At 39.9% G+C, this 19,750-nt stretch overlaps 1 protein-coding gene across 1 annotated transcript in view; it reads right to left on the bottom strand.

Annotated features, from left to right (window-relative positions):
- Positions 1 to 3,477: 3,477 nt before the first annotated feature.
- The window catches only part of TXLNB (taxilin beta), a 62,828-nt gene continuing 46,555 nt past the window's right edge, over positions 3,478 to 19,750 (bottom strand). The window contains exons 7-9 of the mRNA XM_006834618.1: positions 7,577 to 7,669; positions 5,283 to 5,378; positions 3,478 to 4,239 (exon numbers count right to left, since the gene is read on the bottom strand). Of these exons, the coding sequence (XP_006834681.1) occupies positions 3,478 to 4,239; positions 5,283 to 5,378; positions 7,577 to 7,669 (951 nt within the window). The remainder of the gene's footprint in view (positions 4,240 to 5,282; positions 5,379 to 7,576; positions 7,670 to 19,750) is intronic.

The raw sequence follows: 19,750 nt of genomic DNA, 5'->3' as shown, positions 1-19,750 counted from the left end.
TTCCCTTGTTCTATTTTAATGACTGCCTCTTGGTGTATGTGCCGGATCCTTATGAGCACAATTAAGTGTTCTGGAATACCCATTCTTTGAACAATTAAGTGTTAACTGTAGCTTGTCATTTTCTACACAGTCAAAAGCCTTTGCATATTCAATAAAGCACTAGTAATAGAAGTAACGAAAATGAAAGAAAACAGTACTAGAGAATTTGGCAAAATAAGTATCCTTTTAATAGATCCATAAATTACAGTTCTAATGTAGAAAACATTAACAACTCTAGTGTTTCTTGAAGGTAGACTTGGCATCTCTAGACATAGCCATGTGACCTAGATAAAGAATGGAAATTCTTTCTTCCTTCACACCTTGAGAGTTATTGTTATCATTTAGAGGGTCAAATTTTAACATAATGGACTATAATAAAACATGTTTTGAATATTAAGAGTTTTCTTGATGCCTATAATAAGCTTTTCAAATTTCAGGCAAGTTATTGTATCTGAAACTCTTCTCAAGGTTTAAATGGTAGTGGATAATGTGCTGCTAAGAATGTCTTTTGGATGAAATAAATGAGCTTTGGGTGTCAGAATATTCAGTTTGCTGGGTTTTGGCTCTTCTCCCACCTGTTTCTCCTGCTAAACACTCAGACTGAGACTTTACTGAGATTAAATAACCGATCTTGGAAACTCTGTCTCTGTATATAGTGGGAAAGGAGACCCTCACAGATGGTTGTGGTGAATATTTGGCTCTGAATTAAGTGAACATTTAAATCTCTAAGATTTCCAGTAATGTTGAATTTGGCCACATACCCTGCAGTTATCATATTTTAAGCCCTTAAAATATATAGGTCCTCCAATAATGACATGATTTCCTTCCCTGATTATTTTTCATGACTAGCATTCTTGTCATTGCCCTCATTGTCTGCTTCAAACAAATTTTATGCAGTTTATGTTTCTTGCAGCATATGGTTGCTGCCTACAAGCATTTTGTGTGCCTTGGCACACAGCCACATGTAACAGTGAAGAAGAGTACTTTCCTGGGTGAATATACCGCGTCTTGCTTTTATCCAGTTTTCTACTTGAGTTCAACTTTTACTAGAGGCTTGGGTTAGACCTTTTTTCATCCTTCCTTTCTCCCTGCCTCCTTCTCTCCATCCCTCCTTTATTTCTTCCCTCTCTTTTGTAGTCTTCTCTTTATACATTTCCTTTTAGTTTTCATTATTTTGTTCTTCCTTCACCTTGCTGTGGTTGTCTTATCAATACTGATTTATAGTGACCCTATGTAACAGAGTAGAACTGCCAACAGGGTGCCACTGCAGGATAATGCACTGGACTGCAAGGTCAGTTTACAGTCAAACCCATGAACTGCTCCTCAGAAACCCTATACAGGGTCACTATGAGTCAAAACCAATTCGATGGCACTTAACAACAATAACAGTCTTTACAGGAGCAGGTCATCAGGACTTTCTCCTGTGGAGCCACGATGTGAGTTTAAACCAGTTAAGAGCTTACTGTTATGCCACCAGAGCTAGAACAATATATGCCATCAGTATTCTTAGCGATCACGCTCAACAGCAGTAATGTAATAGTCACGTAGAAAATGCCAGGTGTAGTCAGCTTTTGCCTTCTCCTGAGAACTCACTGATTTTGTGAATCATTTTGAGTAGAGACCGATTTGCTTTCTGTTTTGGACTATAGAGAATTTCTCAAGGAAGAAAATGTACCTCATCTGTTTTGGAAAAATACTGGCCTTTACTTAGTGTTTATTGAGATGAAGGCTGGGTATAATTTCCTACTGCCAAGAAGGGGGTTTGGAAAGAAGGACCTGATGCTTTGAGAATACAGCTGGGCCGGTAGTAGCAAGAATTGGTAGGGGACACTCTGGAGAGAGCTACAGAGGAAACTGAAGAGCTGGTTTGTCAGGTGATTACTCTGTCTTGACACAGTACAGAGGCAGGAAGGAGTCCAGAGGCCAGCTCCTTCTCAGCCTGAGGCCCCTCAATCCTCAATCATTTAGCTCCCATTTCTGCTCACGAAAGACTGCCTTTCCTTGCAGGCAGTCTTCAGCGGCACTTTTCCCTTTCTTGTTGAGGGTCTCTTGTAGCCAGCTCTGCATACAGGCTTTCTGCACAGAATTGTCAAATGGCTATACGGTCCTTTGTCTAGTGGATGGCTTGATTGACTTATCATTGGATTACTTAGTTTTGCTCAACATAATGATGGTCTAAATATTGGTGTTCTGAATCAACTTCTGCTTGATAGGTTACTGTTTTTGTTGTTAGGTGCCATCGAGTCGACTCCAACTCATAGCAACCCTATGTATCCTGAAATGAAACACTGCCTGGCCCTGTATACTCCTCATGATAGCTTACTGTAGAGACTAGCATAAGTGAAAGATAACTTTTTGACTAGCATCTAGCTATTTTGCATAGAGACAAATCCAAAAAATGCTCATAGGAATAGATGTGTAACATATATATCTGTATGCATGTTTATATAACATAAGTACACACATATTACACACATCAGTGCATGTATACACATGTATACATACATATAGACATATATTCACACATGTGCATATATTATACATATAATGTTTAAATGGAACTTGAATATCTATTACTTATTATATGATGTGTAGAAAGAAATAGCACATCACATTTTAACTGTGTTTTTGTACTGTAGTAGTAGTAGTTGTTGTTGTTGTTAAGTGCTGTTGAGTCGGTTCTGACCCATAGTGAACCTGTATAGGGTTTCTGAGGTGATGCTGGTGAGCTGGAACTGCCAACTTTGTGGCTCATACTGACTTTGCAGTCCAGCATATTAACTCACAGCTCCACACCAGGGCTCCTGTATTGTAGTAGAAGTCTTTAAACACCAAATTTTACTGTTGATTAAGACATTGAATTAAGTAACTGCTTAATGGCACATTAGTATGAATTTGCTCTTGTTGTGTTTTATTGTCATTTATGAAAAGCATACTATCAACCAGTATTAAACAGAAAAGCTCCAACTCAGTTATAAATTGAGAACAAAGAGCAACAAGGCTCAGAGTGTCTTGCACAACATTTCAAAATGTCTTGATCTTAGGTAAGTCTCTTTCATCACTGGGGTCCAGAGTCCTGGTGTGGCACCATAGGATAAGCAGTCCAACTCAAGGTTGGTTTGAACAGTGAGGTTGGGGGTTCAAACTTTTCCTCAGGAACCCTATGCAGCATCTCCAAGAGTCAGAATCGACTAGACGGCAATTAACAACAAGAATCACTGATGTGAGATAAACACTGGACTGTTCATTGAAAGGTAGACAGTTCAAACTCACCAGCTGCTCCTTGAGAATCCCATATAGGGTCGCTATGAATCATAACCTATTGACGGCACATTGCTACAAACAACAACTTGACTTCCCGAGCCCTCTATATGTGGTTCAGATCTGTGATGACAAAGATGCAAAGTGAGGAAGAACGGCCTCGTAGTCATGGTGAAGCTAGTCTACACCCTCTAGGGTGGTGTCAGCCACTTTGGGCAGCTGTGGCCCACCTGAAGACCCTGCTGGTAACCCCCCAGATGCTGATGTTGGGGACTGCCTACTGGGCTCACATCCAGGGCCCTCAGCTAAAACTTCCTCACTTGCCAGGGGTGCTGGATCAGAACCGTTTACCTCCATCACTGGCAGGGAGGCCTGGACTAGGGGAAGTGAGGTCTGACTAGCAGTTTCTGCTTCTGGCTTTTGAGGTTGCTGACCAGCCTCCTTTCCTTCAGGAAGGCCCTCCCCACAGGCCTCTGCTCCCAACCCAGCTTGGGGGTCAATGGTCTTGGGGAAAAGTTCAGTCTCTTTGCCTCCTTCGGCCTTGGCCTGAGGAGTTGGGGGAGGTAGGAGACTCTTTGATTCAAGTGAAAGGAACAGCGAGGGTTGCTCAGGCTCCTCGGGGATGGCATCCCTGCTTGCTTCGGATGGGCTGTCGTTGGGGGCCTGTGGATGATGGATTACCATGAAGGCTGCGGCCAGACTTTTCACAGCCTCTTGGACACTCCTGATCTCCTCAGCGTCAACCTCTTCAGTGACTGACACACTTGATTCTGTGTCTTCATTGGAGGTATGCTGACTTTGGTCTTCCTTGTCAAGCATTTTCTCTTCTCTTATTTTTTTGTAGAGTTCATTTCTCTCTTCTTGCAAAGCTCGACACAGATTCTCCAGCCTCCCAATTTTCATCACAAAGCACTCGTATTCTTTTGCTCTCAGTGCTTTCTGTGATTTCAAAATAAACACACACATAAGACAACATGAAAAACAGTTTCTAGGCTCCGCTCTGGAGACCAGCAGAACCATTTGTGCAGGACTTTGTCTACAAGGCTGTGGCCACAGCAACAGAGTGGTAGTTGGAGGGGCTCTTGGTCAGGATATCACTTTCAAATTTGCAGTGTGTGCTAGATTCTGGGAGTATCCTAATCACCATATCCTCTTAATCACCATATCCTTTCCATAAGATCCCTAGGTGGCACAAACAGTTGGGTTAAGCTCTCAATTACTCTCGGAAAGGTTTGTGGTTTAAACCCATCCAGAGGTGCCTTGGAACACAAGCCTAGCAATCTCTCCTGGAAGGCCACAGTCTGGAAAACCCCACAGAGCACAGTTCTACTCTGCTCACATGGGGTCACCATGCATCGGAATGAACCTGATAGCAACTCTCAGCAACAGCAACAGCTACAACAATATCCTTGTATATTTTCATCAGAAAACAAAGTTGCAAGGCTTCTTTCTGCTTCTGTTGTTGTTGTTGCTGTTAAGTGCCATCAAGTTGGTTCTGACCCATAGTGACCCTGTACAGGGTTTCCGAGGCTGTAAATCTATACGGGAGCAGAAAGCCTCATCTTTCTCCTGCAGAGTGACTGGTAGTTTTGAACTACAGACCTTAAGGTTCACAGCCAGATTCATAACCACTACGCTACCAGAGCTCCTTGAGGACCTCTAAAATTTTAAAGTAGCAGTATTTTCTGTTTCTAAGACTTAGAGGTGCTGCTGTTCTGGAACATTCTTTTCAATCAGTAAGTAAAGCCTGTGACTTCAGTCCCCAAAACACATTATGAGTCTGGGCTCGTTCCTAAATTACCTTTGTTCTTATTAATTTTATTACAGTACGTCATATCCCAAAGAAATCCAGCTCTTTTTCAAATGCAATCATTTGTAGTATTAACTAATAATTATTTTCTATAACTATTTTTGGCTGTCGAGTTGGTTCTCACTGATGGCCAACAGGGGGAAAAATCAATCAATGTGAAAAATGTGCTCACCTCTTCAATCATGTCCAAGAGAGCTTTGTTACAGTTCTCAAAGCGGGCTTTCCATGTAGCTGTGTCCTTTTCTAGCTTCTTCATTTTCTTAGTCGTCTACAGAAATTGGATCATTTTAATGTTAGTCCTGAAGTGTTAACATATTGAATTCTTAACTGCTTATATGGCATCACGCAAACTCTCTTTGCTTCCAGTTGCTGAAACAAGCAATTCATGTCAAGGAATGAAGATAGTGGGGAGAGTCATGATTTATTTCTGAACCTTCTAGGTCAGTGGTGGTCACTTAACTTGCAGCAGAGTCAATTCAAGAAAAAGGAAGCCACGTAGGGGCACACTATTTTGTTGTTGTTTTCTTTCATTTAAAAATAAAAATAGCTTTACTCTGTCCCAACAGTAGAAGTCTTTCAATAAGAAAGCTGGCATGGTTGTTGAGCCGTTCAAATGTTGACCTGGATACATTTGAAACGTAGTCACACTGCAGTGCAGTGAATTACTTACTTCATTGGTTTTTCTAGCCATAGGCTTTGTAACTTGCACTGAACAACTGTGTTTCCCTGCTAGATCTAGGTAAGAGAAGGTGGGAGAAGACGCTGATAGGATAAGATTGAGTTATGAATGATTGTTATTGATCTCACATTGGTATAAAATGAACCATTTCAGAAGTAGGAAGGGGATCTCACTACTATCAAGGAAGAAGAGTTAGGAGTGGAGTACATGATTTGGACCCCAAGATCCCTGCGAATTTGAACTTTTTCAACCCAGGGATAGAAAGCTGTGATGCCGTAGGAGTAACAGAAGAGTGGCAGAGACACAGCAGTAGCAGAAACAAGGGCACTAAACAGAGCAGTAGGCTTCCCAGGCCCAACAACAAGTAAAGATGAGCGCCTTTGGCCAGGAGGCTCATTTGTGGAGTGGGGTACCTCCAGACACTTCACTGGGAAGCGTATCACCTGGACTTAGACTGGGGGTGGGAGATACAGAAATGAATAAAATGCAGCATCTTTCAATCAGGTTCCTGGTTTTCAGGATTCTCTCTCTACTTGGATGTACTGAAGGACAAGGCATGTAGTGACATTTTTCCCTGGATGGACTGCTCTGGGGCCAGCTGTCTTCGGCTGTGCCCTCCTGGAAGCCAGAGGCTAGGCCTACGGTACTGTCAGCCCCAGGGCTATATGGATAATCTAAATGAGTCTCCAGTGATTTGTAAATGTTAACCATAACCAAGTTAGTAATTTATAAGCATTTAGAGTCATGGACCCTTTCAAGAATTTGATGAAATCTATAGCTACACTTCAGATAAATACAAATATGCACATTTATATAAATGTTTGGGGTTAATTTCCAAGTCTGCTACTAAAGTCTTTAAATAGGCCCTTGTTCTGATACTTCAATAGGAAAATTCTGTACTTTAAAAGTAAATAAAATCATTTTAAAAAAATGGATAAATCTATCCTTGATCGAAAGCTGTAACTTTTAGATAGTCTTGGCCTTTTAAAAGACAATCTTAAGTTTGCTCCTTGAAGTGTGAAGTTTATCATATGATTTTACAAAAACTGTTTCTAAAAGGAAGTTTTCTACACTTAAAAATCATTAGTGCTTAGAAACATACTTCTGATGCTGATTTTGTATTGACAAAGCACTGAGTAGAAACAAAATTTAAACACTATTCTATAGTAATATTACTAACCTTATTCACATATTTGCAAAAGACTTTTAAGAAGTGAAACCCCCTTTTTAAATATATGAATTCATTTGAACTTTACAACCTTGTGAGGCAAGGGAAATGGTATCTGTATTTGTAGCTAATACAGTGAAATTCAGGGTAAAGGTCATGACAGTGAGGACACGGTGGACCCTGAGTTGGATGGAGTTCACTTCAGCCAATTCTGTCATAGGGCATATTTTCCCTTTCAAGAACCGTCCTAAGATATTTTTTATTCTAACATTCTAAAGTAGTTCTTTTTCTCTTTAGAAGATTAGGTATTTTTTTACTTCAGTACTTACAACATAATGTTAATTTGCCAGCACTTTTGTTTTTTATAAACTATACACGGATTAGAAAAAGAACCTGCTCTTTCTCAGAGTTAAAATATATCCTAGTCATGCTATACGCTTGCTAAGATTAATTTACCAGATACTTATGAATTAAAAAAATACAACACAAATTTCACCCACACTTTCCTTACGTTGTGAAATGCACCGAAATAACTTCACAAGAGAGAAATGAACTGAAAGGAGAATGCTTGTCACAATAACAAAATGTCAATATTTCATGGGTTATATGCAGTACTCACTTTATCCATTTCCTGTTTGAAAGTGGCAAACACCTCATTGCTTTTTGTCAGAGTGCTCTGGAACTCTTCAAACCTTCCAGAGTAGAGAGCAAGCTGTACACAGAGGACAAAGTGGATCTATTTTAGGACAGCATTCGGAACGCTTCCAGAACAAAACAACATGCCATTGTTCATTATTTGAAAAGAAAAATGATTTAAAGAAATTCACAACATCATGTCTGGGATATGCTCAGTGGTTATGATTGAAGCAGCTATTTAAACAAAAATGAAATCATCGAATATCAGCACAATTTCATTATAATGTTTACCAACAAGTATTTATTCAACATTAAATATAGGTATTGAACATGTACTGCATGTTTGAAGGCATTTAATATGTGAATTCTATTTATGAGGGACCTGCACTCTTAACAGAAAGACAATTTGAGAAGACAGTGAGCAAAATGCTAAGAGTTCAGTAAAGTGGATTCTCAGGTAAGCATGGCTGTGATCCTGTGAGACACATGTCTGTGGAGAAGGTGAGTGCTGAACTCGCTCTTAACGGAAGGGAAGAATGGAGCTTTTAACAGAAGTGATAGGAGAATGTGGGCCAGACAGAGACTCGGCCTGCTGTCCTCCAGCTGCTTGTGTATGAATCAGTGCACAGCATCTAAACCGTTGCCATTGTGCTCTAGACGTTGTAGCTTCAGATATTTACAGTGTCTAACCGAGAGCGGTCAAACAGCCCTTTCATCAAAATCAGTCTATCATATCAGTTTTCTGCAGATAAAAAGTAATGAGTCTTGAGGAAGGGATGCCTTTTTCTAAGGGATACACAAACACATCACATGGCTTGCTGTTGTTAAGTGCTGTCACACTGGTTTTGGCTCATAGCAACCCTGTATAGGGTCTCCAAGGATCAGATGATGGGTTTGAACTGCTGACTTGGTGTTTACGCTACAGTGCTAGCCCAGGAGGGGTGACTCTATGACTCAGCACTCTTCCTTCCAAAGCCTGCATTTCAGGTGGGAACTGTAAACACTTGATTGCTAGTGACAATAGGCCAAATGAAATCTTACTTAAAAAAAAAAAAATTAGAAGAGCATGTTTAGAGTAAGCAGAGATTTTATATGTATAATTGAAGTGGGTAAAACCTATATTTTTAAATGAGTCTTTGGTACCTTCAAGTGTTTGGAACAGTCCCAAACTGTCATCAGATAGGCTCAGAAATGTCTTTCATGTGGAGAAACCAACTGGCAGCATTCAGTAGCCAAGAAGCAGACGCTGCCCTTGGTAGACCAGGAGGTTGGATTATTGGCCAAAAGGAAGGCACCAATTGGTCAGCTGGTGGTGCCTGTGGAATACCCATTTTAAAAGCAGAGAAGAGAACAACTGAAGAAAAGCCAGCTGGTTAGATGGTTCTTAATTCCGGGGGTATATGTTGGAGGGACAAACAAAACTTGCTGTCTAAAGGACTTATTTCCAAATGATTTTGAACAGCAGAGGTTTCAGTGTAGTAGGCATCAGCAACAACAACAACAAACTGACATTTCTTTCCATAGGTCAGGGATTTTCCACAGAAATGTCAGACACAAGCCTACTCTCATTTCACAGTTACCCATTAGTACAGTGAGTGTGCCACAGAGCCGGTGGTCTAAATGGTTTCCTACAGTTCTTTGCTCTAGGTTGTTAGATGCGGCCTAGTTAATTATGACACAAACTGACCCTATGAGAATGAAACACTGCCCAGTCCTGCACCATCTCTGTTTGACCCACTGCTGCTGTCACTGTGTCAACCCATTTCCTTGGGGCTCTTCCCATATGCAGATGATACAACCTTGCTTGCTGAAAGTGAAGAGGACTGAAAATACTTACTGATAAAATGTCAAAGACCATAGGCTTTGGTATGGATTATATCTCAATGTAAAGAAAACAAAAATCCTCACCACTGGACCAATAAACATCATTCTTATCAATGGAGAAAAGATTGAAGTTGTCAAAGACTTCATTCGTCTTGGATCAACCATCAACACTCATGGAAGCAGCAGTCAAGAGATCAGACGATGTATTGCATTAGGCAAATCTGCTGCACAAGACCTTTTCAAAGTGTTGAAGAGCAAAGATGTCAGCTTGAGGACTAAGGTGTGCCTGACCCAAGCCATGGTATTTTCAATAACCTCATATGCATGTGAAAGTTGGACAGTGAATAAGGAAGATAATGAAAATAGAAGAATTGATGCATAAGAGCTATGGTGTTAGAGAAGAATGTTGAAAGTGCCACGGGCTGCCAAAAAACAAACAGATTTATGTTGGAAGAAGTGCAGCCAGAGTGTTCCTTGGAGGCCAGGATGGCCAGACTTCATCTCTCATACTTCAGACATATTGTCAGGAGGGTCTAGTCATTGGAGAAGGATATCATGTTTGGTAGGGTGGAGCGTCAGACAAAAAGAGGAAGATCCCCAGCAAAATGTATTTGCAAAGTGGCAGCATCAATGGGCTCAAGCATGGCAACAATTGTTAGGTTAGCCCAGAACCAGGCAGTGTTTCGTTCTGTTGTGCATAGGGTAGCTATGAGTTGGTACCAACTTGGTGAAATCTAACAACAACAACAACAACAACAACAACAACTACCTTACCAATCTTGATGTCCTTTTGTAGGGACTCATCCCTTCTGATAACACGTCCAAAGTATGAGAGAAGTCTCACCATTCTGGCTTCTAAGGGGCATTCTGGCTGTACTTTTTCCAACATAGATTTATTTGTTTTTCTGGAAGTCTATGGTACTTTTAATGTACTTCTCCTTGATGCATAAGTAGGCTTTTAAAGTTCATGAAAAAATTCCATTGTATTTTAATTTAATTTTTCAATGGATTTTCTGAAGGCTGCTTATAGTTTAAAGGGACACGAGGGCATCATTCACGACCAAGAAGGTGGCCTAGAGTATTATACTCTGACTCATGCACACTCTATTAACTCACACACACAAAAAGTGCATCCAACAGTGCACGTCCTTTGTGCAATGTGCTTTGACATATTTGACTCAATTTTGTTTGTATTTTTCCAGTGTACTGGCTGGAGTCCACTGCATTGATTTCAGGGCTCACTAATGGATCAACTTATTAACAACCTGCCATATGCAGATGATACCACCTTGCTTTCTGAAAGCAAAGAGGACTTAACATACTGATGAAGATCAAAGACCACAGCCTTTAGTATGGATTGTACCTCAATGTAAAGAAAACAAAATTTCTCACAACTGGGCTAGTAAATAACATGATGAAAAATGGAGAAAAGATTGAAGTTGTCAAAGACTTAATTTTGCTTGGATCCATAATCAATACTTATGAAAGTAGCAGTCAAGTAATCAAATGACATATTTCATTAAGCAATCTGCTGCACAGGACCTCTTTAAAGCATTAAAGAGCAAAGATGTCAATTTGAGGACAAAGGTGTGACTGACCCAAGCCATGGGATTTTCAGTAACCTCATATGCATAAGAAAGTTGGATAAAGAATAAGGAAGACTGCAGAAAAATTGATGCTTTTGACTTATGGTGTTTGAGGAGAATATTGAAAGTGCCATGGGCTGCCAATAGAACCAATAGATCCGTTTTGGAAGAGGTGCAGCCAGAGTGCTGCTTAGAAGTGAGGAGCATGAAATTACATTTCTTCTACTTTGGACATGTTTTCAGGAGGAACCATTCCCTGGAGAAGGATATCATGCTTGAAAAAGTGGAGGATTATCAAAAAAGAAGACGACCCCAATGAGATGGTTTGACCCAGGGGCAGCAGCAATGGGCTTCAATGTGGCAGCAGTAGTAAGGATGCTACAGGGGCAGGTCGCATTTAATTCTGTTTAGAATTAAGTCAGAGGGTCACCGTGAGTCCGAAGCCACTCAATGGCACCTAACAACAATGACAACAATGGTTGAGGAATTTCAGTTTGAGACTTTGTTTCCTAAGTTAGCTACTATGGAACTGGCTACCCACATTACCCACTGGTCTGGGGGTGGGAACAGTGACACCTAGTTGATCCTGTTCAACTTCTAACCAAAATTCCTTTACTCACTTTCTTGGCTAACCCCCTTCATGACAACCTCTTTTTCTTATTTTTTCCCTTTTCTCTCTCCAAGTTATCAGTAGTTCCAGCAGAGTTATATGGGAGTCTCCTGAACTGGTCCTCCCAAGCCAGGTGGGGGCAGGATTCTGTGGTCCACCTCCTGACGTGTCCTCTTCAGGATCACTCATAAACAGTTCTTTTTCGGTATGCTAATTGGACAGATTGTGCTTTCCTTCTCCGCATTCATTTGCTGTTGACTTGTACCAAGGAGATGTTAGCAACACACAGAGTATGGAGAAGTAGGTCTCCGCACCACCCACTCTGGGTATTTGCTTGTGACTATGTTGGGGGTGCTACGTAGGATAAGCACTGGATTGCTAACTGCAAGGTTGCCTGTTCAAATCTAAAAATAAGAAGATGAGAAGCTCTCCTCCCATATATCTTTCTCTAAAGAAGAAAGATGAGACTGTCTGCTCTCATTGAGATTTACAGTCGGAATGGACTCAGTGGCAGTAGGTTTTGGTCTGGTTTGGTGCTGATATTCTGCTTTTCTGCCTGCTTGATCTCTGTCATAGTTAGCAAACCTGTGTGGATTCTATACCTCTCAAGTTATCAACTGGAACACTTCTTTTTAGACGGCCAGTTTACTTTCTGGCTATTTGTTCAGCAATGTTCTCTTTCTCACTATTATGCTGACAGGATACCAGTTTAGTTTTGATGGGTTCCATTTGTGGGAGTCCTGGTATGGCATTTTAGGATAAGCACTCAACCACAAGGTCATTGGTTCAAACTCACCAGCTGCTCCTTAGAAACCCTATACAGGGTTCCTGTCAGGTGGAACCGACTCAAACACACTTAATAACAACAACAATTTGTGGCGTGGTCTGCCACTCATCTGTCAGTTTCTAGAACTGTGATGGTTTGCATATTGCTGTAATGCTGGAAGCTAGGCCACCGATATTTTAAATCCCAGCAGAATCACCCATGATGGACAAGTTTCAGCAGAGCTTCCAGACTAAGACAGACTAGGAAGCAAGAGAGGCAGACTGCTTCTGAAGGTTTAGCCACTGAAAACCTTATGAATAGCAATGGAACATTGTCTGATATAGTGCTGGAAGTTGAAAACATTATGAGTAGCACCAGAATATAGTTAAATATAGTACTAGAAGATGAGCTCTTCAGGTCAGAAAGCACTCAAAATATGACTGTGAAGAACTGCCTCCTCAAAACAGACTTGACCTTGATGACACAGATGCAGTATAAATGTTCAGGACCTTTATTTGCTAATGTGACACAACTCAAAATGAGGAGAAACAGCTTCAGTCATCCACTAATAATCAGAACATGGAATATACAAAGTATGAATCTAGGATAATTGGAAGTTGTCAAAATGAAACAGAACACACAAAGATCAATATATTAGGCATTAGCGAACTAAAATGGACTGGTATTAATCAATTTGAATCAGACAATCATATGGTTTACTATGCTGGGAATGAAAGTGAAGAGGAATGGCATTACATTCTTTGTCAAAATGAACATTTCAAGATCTAATTTGAAGTACAATGCTGTCCGTGATAAGATAACATCCATACACATACAAGGAAAACCAGTTAGTACCTAACAAAAATGAGGGAGCAGTTAATCTTACGGTCCAGAAACAGGACCCTAGGACCATCAATGGAGAATAACATAAGCAGAATGTGGGACCCTATCCAGAGAAGCAGCAACACCAGAGATGGAAGCAGAGATGAGGACATGGAGAAATCGAGCAGCTGAGGACTCTAGACTCATGGAAAGAGAAAGGCTGTGTGCTGGCAGCTAGGAGACAGGCTTGCAGAATGTGCCCTTTGGTTGTTTAAATGATTATACATTCCTGAGTGTTTTGTGTACATCTCCCTCACCTCCCCCAAACAACAACACACAAAAACCAGAGGTTATGGAAGCAAACACTGTTGAATGATGATGCATGGAGGAGATTGTAATAATTACAATGAAACGATGGTGTAAAATTGATGTTGTCCCATGTAAACTATCACTCAATTCACAATAAAAACTAAAAAAGAAAAGAAAAGAAAACCAGTGAATGCCATGATTATTCAAATGTACACACCAACCAATAAAGTCAGTGATGATGAAATCGAAGAATTCTACAAATTTCCTTAGTGTGAAATTGATTAAACACATAATCAAGATGCATTGATAATTACTGGTGATTGGAATGCAAAGGTTGGAAGCAAAGGAGAAGGATCAGTAGATGGAAAATGTGGCCTTGGTGATAGACATCATATTGGAGATCTCATGGATAAAAATTTTGCAAGACCAATGACTTCTTCATTGCAAATATCTTTTTAGAACAACATAAAAGATGACTCTACACAAGGACCTCACCAGATGGAATACACCAGAATCAAACTGACCATATCTTTAGAAAGAGATAGTGGAAAGTCTCTATATCATCAACCAAAACAAGGCCAGTGACAAACTGTGGAACAGCCCATCAATTGCTCATTTGTAAGTTCAGGCTGAAGATGAAAATTTTAGAACAATTCCATGAGAGCTAAAATATTACCTTGAACATATACCACCTGAATTTAGAGATCATCTCACGAATAGATTTCAGGTATTAGACACTAATGACTGAAGATCAGAAGAGTTGTGGGATGACATCACAGATACCATAAGAAATCAAAAGGTCATTAAAAAGACAGGAAAGAAAGAAAAGACCAAAATGAATGCCAGAAGAGACTGTGAAATGTGTTCTCTAGTGAAGACATACTAAAGCAAATGGAAGAAATGAGGAAGTCAAAGAACTGAACAGAAAATTTCAAAGGGCAGCTCAAAAAGACAAAGTCAAATACTATAATGAAATGTACAAAGACCTGGAGTTAGAAAACCAAAAGGAAGAACTCTTTCAGCATTTCTCAAGCTGAAAGAACTGAAGAAAAAAAAAATCAAGCTTCAACTTGAAATATTGAAGCATTCTATGGGAGCCTTGATGTTGTGCTGTAGGATAAGCAGTGGACTACAAGGTCAGTTTAAATTGCAAGATTGGCAGTTTAAAACTCAGTGGAAACACTATACATGGTCACTATGAGTTGGAACCAAATCCACGGCATTTAACAATGGAAACATCAGCAAAATATTGAATGATGCAGACAGCATCAAAAGAAGATGGAAGATATACAGAGTCACTGTGCCCAAAAGGAATGATTAATGTTCAAGCATTGCAAGAGGTAGAATATGATCAAGAACCAATGTAATGAAGGAAGAAGTCCACCCTGCCAGAAGACACTGGCAACGAACAAAGTTCCAGGAATTGATGGGATACAAATTAAAACCTTTCAACAAACTGATCAAACACTGGAGGCACTCACTTACCTATGCCAAGAAATGTATGACAGCTATCTGACCAACTGATTGGAAAAGATCCATATTTGTGTCCAATCTCAAGAGAGGTGACCTAATGGAAAGCGGAATCTTCAAACAATATCATTAATATCACAGGCCACAAAAAGTTTTCTGAAGATAACTGAAAAACAGCTGCAACAGTACGTCGACACAGAACCAACAGAAATTCAAGCCTGATTCAGAAGACATAGAACTAGAGATATCATTGCTGATGTCAGATAGGTCTTTGCTGAAAGAAGAGGATACCAGAAAGATGTTTACTCCTGTTTTATTGACTATCCAAAGGCTTTTGACTGTGTGAATCATGACAAGCTAGGGATAACTGCAAAGAATAGATATTCCAGAACATTGAATTGTGCTAATAAAGAAACTACACAGAAAAGAAGGGAACACTGAATAGCTTAAAAAACAGGAAAAGTGTGTCAGCGTTGTATTCTTTCCCCATATTTATTCAATCTGTATTCTGAACAAAAAATCCAAGAAGCTGGATTTTATGAAGAAGAATGTGGCATCTTGATTGAAGGAAGATTCATTAACAACCTGTCATATGTGGATGACACAACCTTGCCTACTAAAAGAAAAGAGGACTTAAATTACTTATTGATGAAGATCAAAGATCACAACCTACAGAATGGATGTAAAGAAAACAAGAATCCTCACAACTGGACCAATGAATAGTATGATAAATGGAGAAAAGATTGAAATTGTCAAAGACTTAATTTTCCTTGAATCTACCATCAACACTCAGGGGAGCTGTAGTCAAGAAATCAAATGACATATTGCATTAGGCAAATCTGTGGCACAAGATCTCTTTAAAGTGTACAAGAGCAAAAATACCAGATTGAGGACTAAGGTAGGCATGTCCCAAGTCGTGGTATTTTCAATACCCTGATATGCATGTGGAAGTTGGATAGTGAATAAGGAAGACTGTAGAAGAGTTGATGCATTTGCATTGTGATGCTGAAGAATGTTGAAGGTACCATGAAGTGCCAAGGAAGCAAAAAGGTCTGTTTTGGAGGAAATATAGCTGGCTTGTTCCTTAGAAGCCAGCATGATGAGACTTTGTCTCTCTTACTTTGGACTTTTTACCAGAAGTTATGAGTTCCTGGAGAAAAACATCATGCTTGGTAAAGTGGAGGGTCCAGAAAAACCCCCGAAAGATCCCCAGTGAGATGGATTGGCACATTGATAGCAGCAATCAGCTCACGTGTTCCAGCAATTGGAAGGATGGTGCAGGACTAGGCAGTGTTTCATTCTGTTTTACAAAAGGGTTGCTATGAATCAGAATCAACTCGATGTCACCTAACAACAACAATTTGTGGTACTGTAGGATAAGCACTGAACTGCTATCCACAAGGCTGATGGTTCAGACCAACCAGCCACTTCCTGGAAACCCTTTATGAGGTCGCTATGAGTTGGAATTAACTCTACAAAACCTAGCAACAACAGCAATGTTCCTTTCTTATGTTGGCCGTTCAGAGTCAGTATAGGAAAATCCAGAGGTCATCCACATGATGTCTCCTGCCACAGGCAGCGAGTGAAACAAACTCTTCTATGGTTAGAAATAACAATGTTGTCTCCATTTTTTACTTTAAAAGGTCTTGAGCAATGCATTCATTTTTTCCACTGATCACTGAATTTTAATGACAAATGTTCAAAGAGTATAGGAAATAGGTCAGGAATTCTCTTAGGAAACTTATGAGATGTGGTTGGGGGACAAGTCCAATTACACCAGTACGGCAGAAGAATGTCCTCTCATCCTATATGGTTAAGGTGAAGCCTTCTACTTTTAAGGACTATGATTGCAACTTTCTAACAATTTAATCACTGCTCTTTCCCCTTGGGGGGATTTTGTGCCTGTGTTTGTTATTTGTCAGACATTGCTGACTTTCTACATCTATTGCCGTATTCATCCTTATTGATCCAATGAACAGTCTATTTGTAGTGACAATTGCATCCCATTGATCATCTCTGACATGTACTCTATTGCCTTGGTTTATGTAATTGAAAGCCAGTCTTCTCTTCCTGAAGTGAGAATCGTATCCCCCAAATGGCAAGCTGTTGCTTTATAACTAAAAAGTGACTTAATCCTAGGAAAATAACACAACTCATTCTTGATATTTCCCTTGTTCAGACTTTGGAAATGAGACTAAGGTCCTTCCTTCCTGCCACTGCTATTCTTTAAACACAGTTTAAAACCAAAGGAAGTATTCTGAATGCTATATAAAATAATTAGTGATTAGAAGTTTTAAAAAATATATTGTTGTTGTTAGTGGACAACTAACATGTAGTTGGTTGTTGTTAGTTGACAACTAATATAAAGTAATTATGGTAGTTAAAGTTTTAAAAAATAGAACAGTAATTTTCAAGAGTCCTGGTGTGGCACTGTGGGTTAATACGCTGGATTGTAAAGTCGCTTTGAACCAGCTGCTCCTTTGAAACCTTACACTGGGTTGCTATGGGTCAGAACTGACTTGACAGCACTTAACAACAACAACAACTTATTCCACATTATTGCACATAGGTGTCCATATTCCAAAGACCACATGACTGCCACTGAGTTGATTCTCACTCAGTGACCCTGTTTAGTGTTTCCAATGTTGTAAATCTTGACAGGAGCAGAAAGCCTCATCTTTCTCCCTTGGAGTAGCTGGTGGGTTTGAACTGCCAGCCTTGTGATTAGCAGCCCAGTGATTACCCTACAGCACCACCAAAGATCCTTCATAGCCATTCAGATGGCTATTTGTGTGTGTGTGTAACAATTTTAGGTAACTTTTGGGATTTTGAATGTGCTGTGGATTTTGAATGTGCGTGTGGAAAACTGCACCAGAGGAAGAGGCTGGGCTAACAGCTCAGGCCACACCTTTTTCAACTCTGTTTTTTCTCTAGAGCTGTAGTAGTCTCTAGTGAGTTGAAAAGGGTCTTGGGATCAGCTTTTCCAATGGTACTCTAATCTTTCAACTAAAAATTCTTTTTTGTTCCTTATATTGTCCTGGTGTGGCACCACAGGATAAGCACTCGACCTCAAGATCAGTTTGAACTGCAAAGTCGGTGGTTCAAACTCACTAGCCATTCCTCAGAAACCCTATGCAGGTTTGCTATGTGCCGGAACCGTTAAGATGGCACTTAACAACAACATTTAAGTACTGTAAGGCATACCAATAATATAAATATGTTTTATATTATCTAGGGAATAATATAAATTATAGCTAACTGCAAAGTCAGTGGTTCAAACCTCCCAACTGCTCCTTAGAAACCCTACACAAGGCTGCTTTGAGTCAAAACCAACTTGATAGCACTTAATAACAGTAGTATATTAGCATTAATCTTGTGGTAATATTTATGTTACCACTGATAATTATAAATTCTATTAGGCAGGGAATTTTGTTTCTTATTTATTGTGGTATCTTTGACACCTAGGGCCATGCCTCCTACTTTGTTTTGTTTAGTGCCCTTGAGTCTGTTCTGACTCATGGTGACCCACCATAGGGATTTGAACCACTGGTCTTATAGTTAGCAGTCCAGTCTTATTGTACAGCACCACACCAGGACTCCAGTAGGTGCTCAATAAATATTGGTTGAATAAATTGCTTATTAAAGGTCAGGCACTGTTCTGAGTACTTTGCATGTACAACTAGAAGGCAGACTGCTTATGTGAATTACATATTAGTTAATGAATTTCCTTTTAAAAACTTAAGCATATGAATAGCTCTCATCCATAATTGCTGAGTGAGCTTATATAATGTAAAAATAATCACAATAAGGTGTTGCCTTAGTGTGTGCTGTTATGCTTTTTGAAATACTGAAATACTAAAAATGAATCCTTTCAGTGAGGATTCCTGCCAACATCCTAATTTTACAGGCAAGGAAATCTAGGTCTAGAGAGGTTAAGTGAGTTGTACAGAGTCACCCAGCTTCTCCCCACCAGGGCCAGGGCTGACCCTGATCCTTAGACTCATCCAGTACTGAGGAATGATCGAGGAATGTTGACAAGTCTATGAAACTGTGGTAGCTGTCTTTTTATTTCTAGTATATGGGTAGGAAATTGGATCACACGTTTGTATTTTTATTTCATAGGCCTTTAGAGTCCTTGATTTTGATGCCAACTGAATGGATTGTTCTCTAGCCCAGTGTCTATAGATATTAATCTATTCTTTTCAAGTTCATTAGCTTCATTTAGCATGCAGGGAGTAGAGACTGCCTGTAACAGATTATGTGATCAAATAGCTGGAAGTACTGTCTATTGTTCTGAGTCTCTGTGTTGCCAATGAGGCAGAACTCTGGTGGGATTTTCTGGGCTCTTTACTCCCAGTCAGACAACGAGATCACCCCTTTCCCACTGTCCACCTCCCACTTAGAGGATCACCACTGGCTGCCACCCACCTGTGATTTGATAGGCTCACACTGCCTAAAAGACGATCTGTGAGTTTCTGATTTTAGAATTTAGTCTTTTACCTCAGGGCTCTTTGATTCTATTAATAGTCAATAAAGACTACAGTTCCGCCCTTCATATGATTTATAATGGAAAACTACTCTGATGTATTATTTAAAAAGTAAAAGAACACAGTGGGGAAAACAATCCATAGTTGCCTTCATACACACCTCAGAAAAGTACGCTTTAGGAAGATTTGTTGTTGTTGTTGTTATGTGCCGTGGAGTCGGTTCCGACTCATAGCGACCCTGCATAGGGTTTCCAAGGCTGTAAATCTTTATGGGAGCAGAAAG

The sequence above is a fragment of the Chrysochloris asiatica genome, unplaced genomic scaffold (genome assembly GCF_000296735.1).
Source record: "Chrysochloris asiatica unplaced genomic scaffold, ChrAsi1.0 scaffold00013, whole genome shotgun sequence".
NCBI lineage: Eukaryota > Metazoa > Chordata > Mammalia > Afrosoricida > Chrysochloridae > Chrysochloris > Chrysochloris asiatica.
This window is presented reverse-complemented; position numbering and strand designations above follow the sequence as displayed.